The sequence below is a fragment of the Penaeus vannamei genome, chromosome 14 (genome assembly GCF_042767895.1).
Source record: "Penaeus vannamei isolate JL-2024 chromosome 14, ASM4276789v1, whole genome shotgun sequence".
NCBI lineage: Eukaryota > Metazoa > Arthropoda > Malacostraca > Decapoda > Penaeidae > Penaeus > Penaeus vannamei.
The window spans coordinates 27,923,953-27,931,452 of NC_091562.1; the positions used below are offsets into that span (position 1 = coordinate 27,923,953).

General features: G+C 38.6%; 1 protein-coding gene across 4 annotated transcripts in view; it reads right to left on the bottom strand.

The window, feature by feature from the left end:
• Positions 1 to 7,500, bottom strand: part of LOC113810365 (sarcoplasmic calcium-binding protein, beta chain) — a 71,830-nt gene that overhangs the window by 1,955 nt on the left and 62,375 nt on the right. For all 4 annotated transcript variants that reach the window (XM_070129827.1, XM_070129826.1, XM_070129829.1 and 1 more), the window contains exons 3-5: positions 5,744 to 5,910; positions 3,980 to 4,109; positions 1,865 to 1,968 (exon numbers count right to left, since the gene is read on the bottom strand). In XM_070129827.1, coding sequence (XP_069985928.1) covers positions 1,865 to 1,968; positions 3,980 to 4,109; positions 5,744 to 5,910 — 401 coding nt within the window. The remainder of the gene's footprint in view (positions 1 to 1,864; positions 1,969 to 3,979; positions 4,110 to 5,743; positions 5,911 to 7,500) is intronic.

Consider the following 7,500-nt stretch of genomic DNA (forward strand, 5'->3'; position numbering starts at 1 on the left):
TTTGTTTGTGGTGAAGGGGCTGTTTGTTTGTGGTGAAGGGGCTGTTTGTTTGTGGTGAAGAGGCTGTTTGTTTGTGGTGAAGGGGCTGTTTGTTTGTGGTGAAGGGGCTGTTTGTTTGTGGTGAAGGGGCTGTTTGTTTGTGGTGAAGGGGCTGTTTGTTTGGGATGAAGGGGCTGTTTGTTTGTGGTGAAGGGGCTGTTTGTTTGTGGTGAAGGGGCTGTTTGTTTGTGGTGAAGGGCCTGTTTGTTTGTGGTAAAGGGGCTGTTTGTTTGTGGTGAAGGGGCTGTTTGTTTGTGGTGAAGGGGCTGTTTGTTTGTGGTGAAGGGGCTGTTTGTTTGTGGTGAAGGGGCTGTTTGTTTGTGGGGAAGGGGCTGTTTGTTTGTGGTGAAGGGGCTGTTTGTTTGTGGTGAAGGGGCTGTTTGTGGTGAAGGGGCTGTTTGTTTGTGGTGAAGGGGCTGTTTGTTTGTGGCGAAGGGGCTGGTTGTTTGTGCCGTAGGGGCTGTTTGTTTGTGGTGAAGGGTTGTTTTGGGAAGGGTTGCTTGGTGTGATAAAGGGGCTGTTTGTTTGTGGTGAAGGGGCTGTTTGTTTGTGTTGAAGGGGCTGTTTGTTTGTGGTGAAGGGGCTGTTTTGGGAAGGGTTGCTTGGTGTGATAAAGGGGCTGTTTGTTTGTGGTGAAGGGGCTGTTTTGGGAAGGGTTGCTTGGTGTGATAAAGGGGCTGTTTGTTTGTGGTGAAGGGGCTGTTTTGGGAAGGGTTGTTTGGTGTGATAAAGGGGTTGTTTGTTTGTGATAAAGGGTTGTTTTGGGAAGGGTTGCTTGGTGTGATAAAGGGGCTGTTTGTTTGTGGTGAAGGGGCTGTTTGTTTGTGTTGAAGGGGCTGTTTGTTTGTGGTGAAGGGTTGTTTTGGGAAGGGTTGTTTAGTGTGATAAAGGGGCTGTTTGTTTGTGGTGAAGGGGCTGTTTGTTTGTGTTGAAGGGGCTGTTTGTTTGTGGTGAAGGGGCTGTTTTGGGAAGGGTTGTTTGGTGTGATAAAGGGGTTGTTTGTTTGTGATAAAGGGTTGTTTTGGGAAGGGTTGCTTGGTGTGATAAAGGGGCTGTTTGTTTGTGGTAAAGGGGCTGTTTGTTTGTGTTGAAGGGGTTGTTTTGGGAAAGGTTGCTTGGTGTGATAAAGGGGTTGTTTGTTTGTGGTGAAGGGGCTGTTTTGGGAAGGGTTGTTTGGCGTGATAAAAGAGTTGTTTGTTTGTGATAAAGGATTGTTTATTATAAAAAAGTTGCTTTGGGAAGGGTTGTTTGGTGGGATGAAGGGAAAATCTATTGTAAGTGAACAAGGTGTTGTTAGTTAAGAAAAAATAGATTGTTTGTCGTGATAAAGGGGTTATGTGTTTGTGAACGAGGGGTTGTTTAATATGAAATGGAATGGTTTTGAGTGAAAATTAGATTTGCTGTGAAAAGGGTTTTTTCAGTGAGATAAAGGGATGAAAAATGGGGTCGTTGAATAGATTCCTTATTGTGAAAAAGGTTTTTTGTTGTGACAATGAGGTTGGTGTGGACGGATTGTTGGTTGTAAAAAGGGAAATGTCTATTGTGACAAAGGGATTGTTTGTTGTAAATGAGTCATTTTTTGTGTGAAGGCGGTATAGTTTACAATCAAAGCGGTACTGTTTATTGTTAAGGGGATATTGTTGATTTTAAAAGCAGTATTGTTTACTCTTCAGTAAATTCCAAATAGCCAAATAATTAACCCATCAACAAAGCAAAAAGGACCATAAACTAAAGCCATTTATCAGAAACTGACAAAACCACGAAGCCCCAGGATATCTAAACACACAGGCCAATTGAAGATGAAAAGAAAAGAAAAAAAACTTACGGTGCAGAGCTTGTCAAAGGCATCGTCGATCTCCTTGACATCAGCAAAGGCAGCGCGAGTGATGCAGTCCAGCCTGTACTCGTCGACACCGACCAATCCGTCGCCTGGAAGAGTGGACGAAGAAAGAGAATGATAAACAGGAGACAAGAAGAAATAGAATGATAAACAGGAGACAAGAAGAAATAGAATGATAAACAGGAAACAAGAAGAAATAGAATGATAAACAGGAGACAAGAAGAAATAGAATGATAAACAGGAAACAAGAAGAAATAGAATGATAAACAGGAAACAAGAAGAAATAAATGATAAACAGGAAACAAGAAGAAATAGAATGATAAACAGGAGACAAGAAGAAATAGAATGATAAACAGGAAACAAGAAGAAATAAATGATAAACAGGAGACAAGAAGAAATAGAATGATAAACAGGAAACAAGAAGAAATAGAATGATAAACAGGAAACAAGAAGAAATAGAATGATAAACAGGAAACAAGAAGAAATAGAATGATAAACAGGAGACAAGAAGAAATAGAATGATAAACAGGAGACAAGAAGAAATAGAATGATAAACAGGAAACAAGAAGAAATAAATGATAAACAGGAAACAAGAAGAAATAGAATGATAAACAGGAGACAAGAAGAAATAGAATGATAAACAGGAGACAAGAAGAAATAGAATGATAAACAGGAGACAAGAAGAAATAGAATGATAAACAGGAGACAAGAAGAAATAGAATGATAAACAGGAAACAAGAAGAAATAGAATGATAAACAGGAAACAAGAAGAAATAGAATGATAAACAGGAGGCAATACTGAATGACAGATAGATGTAGGAGACAATTAGTAGATACTACATAAGTAAATAGATAAATAGAGAATAATAGATAGATGCAGTACAGCTTATATTCGTCAACACTGACCTGTCCATCGCCTGAAAGAGTGGGTGTAAGGAATAGAATGATAAACAGGGGGTAATAATGAATGATGAATGCAGGGGGGTAACTGAATATCAATAGTAGGAATACATAGATGATTGAAGGCAGTAGAGGGAGAGAAAGAAATAGAACGATGAACAGATAGAGGCAGTGATTGGTAATGCGTAGATGCAGATGATAATTCAAAAGTAGATAATATAAAAATAAATCAGTCAAGAGAGTATTTGAAAGAAATAAAATAATAGACGGATGAAGACAAATTAAAGGAGGCATTAACTAGATAGTAGACAGTATATAGATAAGTCAATAGAGTGGGAGAAAGAAACTGAATAATAAGGAGATAGGTAGAGAGGACAGTTGATGAATGTGCACTGTAGCTGGAAACTGAATAAAAATGATGTGGGTAGAATGAGTAAAGAAAATCGAAAAAGAAATGAGCTAATGAAACACGAAAAAATATTTGTGCAAATTGAAGCATTGCCGGGAAGTGTATATCAAATAGGGAAAGAAGTGAAGGATATTTTCCTTACATATATATATATATATATATATATATATATATATATATATATATATATTTATATATATATATATATATATATATATATATATATAAATATATATATATATATATATATATATATATATATATATATATATATATATATATATGTATATGTATGTATTCATATACATCTATCCATCTGTCTATCTATCTATCTATCTATCTATCTATCTATCTATCTATCTATCTATATATATATATATATATATATATATATATATATATATATATATATATTATATATATATATATATATATATATATATATATATATATATATATATATATATATATATATGTATTTATACACATCTATCTATCTGTCTATCTATCTATCTATCTATCTGTCTATCTATCTATCTATCTATCTATCTATCTATCTATCTATCTATCTATCTATCTATCTATCTATCTATCTATATATATATATATATATATATATATATATATATATATATATATATATATATATATATATATATATATATATTTACCTATATAAATGAGTAAATAAGATAATAGCAATAGTAAAACAGCATTTACTAGAACACACCAGGAATTCCTAACATCTTTTCAAGAACAAACACCAAACCAAAGCCAAATCTGAGACTTGCCATTCACGTCAATGGTCTTGAACTGGTTGCAGATGAAGATCTTGAAGGCGGAGGGGAAGGCGTCATACTTCTTGCCCTTGCAGTGTGTCTGGACCGCCTGCTTGAACTCCTCGACACTTACTTCACCGTCCTGCGAATGGGAGGTCGTATCAGGCATAAGGTCTAAGGGTGGTGTTATGTCGCTTTTTTCTTTTCTTTTGTGCGTGTGTATGTGTATGTGTGTGTGTCTGCATGTGTGTGTGTGTGGAATGTGGCATTGGTGATGTTATGTCGGTGTTGAATGATTTGTCTGACTTTATATTTTGATGGGTTGTGTAAATCCCTTAGCAATGACAGAGAATTGTTTAAAGTTTCATGGAAAAACTATGATTTTTATTTCTTATTTTTTGAATATGTCCAATCACTTTCAGAAAAAAAGACGCATAGATCAAAGCTTCAATTTACAATGTATAACATCCAATTGTTGATTGTTTCTAGCAGACGTAAATAATGAAATGATTTTATACTCTTCATTTTTTCCCCGAAATGTGTCAAACGAAGGATTAATATCTCGTTTTCTTCCCCAGTTCCGTTTTCTTTGTGGACAGCTTGACTGGTGCTGTCAAGTTCATATTTTTTTATAGGAGGAGATTCATCTTCTGTTGACATCAGCGTAGTTAATTGACTACTGTATCGAAATGTTTGTCTTTTTTGTGCTTTGTTTTCCACTCCATAGACTCCTTTCTCATTATCATTATTCATGTTTTTTTTTCTTTTTTGTACCCTCCTCTATCACATATGACAATCAGCTTCATCATCTCTATTGCCACTCCATCATCATTTTCCCTTCGGTCTCTCCTTCTAGACAGCTTCTTCCTCCTTCCTAAAACATCTTTCTCTGTATCTGCAACCTTTCGCCTTTCCACCTTCTTCCTACCTCTTTATCTTCTCTCCTTTCCCGTTCCTCCCTTTCGCAATCCTATCCTATCCTTCTTCCTTTCCCCTACCTTCACTCTCCCTTTTCCTTTCCCATACTTACACTCTCCCTTTCCCTTTCCCCTACCCACACTCTCCCTTTTCCTTTCCCTTACTTACACTCTCCCTTTCCCTTTCCCCTACCCACACTCTCCTTCTTCCTTATTAACTCCTCTCCCCTCCAAAGCAAGCAACTCCGCCCACTCTCTTCTTCCTACCTCCTCCCCTTCCTACTCCACATTTCAACCCTGTCTACATCCTTCCGTTCCTCCATAACAACAAACATTTCAAACCCGCTTTCTTCCCCTTTTTCATTGACACCCATCTTCCTTTTCCCGCAACAGCTGTTGCCCAACCCACCTCCCTTCCTTTTCCAAATACCTACCCATCTCCCTTTCCCCACAATGGTGCACAGTACAACCCACCTTCCTCTTCCCACCCCTGTTTCCCCAGCTACCCCCCTTCCCCCCACCATCACATACCCTCCCACCCACCCACCCACCTACCACACTGCCACCCACCTGCCTTCCCCTCTTCCACATCCTCACCCACCCATACCCTATCACCACCCGCACCCACCTCCCTCCCCTTCCACACCACACCACCACCCACCTCCTTCCCCCTCCACACCACACCACCACTCACCTCCCTCCCCCTCCACACCACCCACCTCCCTCCCCCTCCACACCACCCACCTCCCGCCCCCTCCACACCACACCACCACCCACCTCCCTCCCTCTCCACACCACCCACCTCCCTCCCCCTCCACACCACACCACCCCCTCCCCCGCCCCCACACGCCAAACCCACCTTATTGAAGTCAGCCAACTCGGCGATTTCGTTCCACAGGTTAGTCATGATCTTCTGGTTGGAGGCGAAGGTGTCGGGGGAGAACTCGCCGTGGCCTTCGATGAGGGTGACGCGGACGGCGAGGCAGTCGAAGTCGTTCTTGTCCAGGAAGCCGTTGTTGTCGATGTCTGGGGGAGAGGAGAGAGGGGGAGGAGTTAGAGGGGTGTTTGAACAGAGAGAGAGAAGGGGCGAGAGGGAGGGAGGGAAGGAGGGAGAGAGAGGGAGAGGGGAAAAGGGAGAGAGAGAGAGAGGCGGGGGAGAGGGATGGCGAGAGAAAGACAGACTGATAGAGAGACAGACAGAGACAGAGAGAGAGAGTGAGAGAGAGAGAGAGAGAGAGAGAGAGAGAGAGAGAGAGAGAGAAAGAAAGAGGCGGGGAAGAGGGATGGCGAGAGAAAGACAGACTGAGACAGTGATAGAGACAGTCAGACAAAGTGACATATGAATAAAAGAGTAAAAGCATAGTAAGTACACAAATAACATAGAGGTAAATGAGTACTTTCTGCCGTAGATCACCGACAGGACTATTAAAAGAATATTGAAAGAGTGAGAACATGAATTATATTCACCTCACTGCTCACAAGATTAATAAATAAGTATACATGAATAGGTCTCTAATAAATCAGTGACAGCAAGACTTTTTTACATACATCTAAAAAAGCAAGTTGTAGATACTTAACTCAGGATAGGCATTCTTTTGAAATAGCTAAATAGATAAGAATAGATAAAGATAAACAAACTGGTTTACAACGAATTAGTGAAGATAAGATTTTTTTTTTTTCTAAAAGCACAAATTGTAGATAGATAAATTGAAATTAAATATTTTTAATTGACTAAATAGATCAGTAAATATCTTAAGAAACAGGAGTCGATGGATGAGTGCTGGTATGGGTGTACATACAAAAATGGATGTGAAGAGTAAATGGTGTACAAATATAAACGGATGAGAGTAATGGGTGCACATATCTCCATGGGTGAGACGAGCCATGGTTGTACATATAAATAAATTAGTGAAAAAAAACATGTAAATAAACTATAAACAGTAAATAAAGATTAATGGATAATAAATTCATATGACCAGACAAGCACCAGTTAATTTCTTACATCACTTGATACATGTTTTTTTTTTTTTTAAGATAAAGAGTCAAATAATTTGCAGAAGAGAAAGTAGAATGGGCTGTTATATGTGCACCAATAAATTCAAGGAGATATCTCGGGAAAAGATTATGAATTATACAAGCGTGTGTGTGTGCTTTGCATACCCCGCGTTGCGAATTGATATACTGATAAGATGACGAAAATGTAGACGGAAAGACAAGCGAAAATATACAAAGCATAAAGGGAAAACAGTTAACGATGTGGACGGAAAAACAAACGAAAATATGCAGAGAATAACGTGAAAATATACAAATATGCAGATGGAAAGACAAACAAAAATATGCAAAGCATAATGTGAAGATAGACGAATATGTAGACAGAAGGATAAACAAAAATATACAAAGAAAAATGTGAAAATAGACAAAGATTTAGACGTAAAGACAAACGAAAACATACAAAGCATAATGTGAAAACAGACAAAGATATAGACAGAAAGACTAGAAAAAATATGCGAAGAATAATGTGAAAACGGACAAATATGTAGACGGAGAAATGGAAAGGCAAACAAGAATATACAAAGAATGATATAAAACCAGACTAATATGGAAAGGGAAAGACAA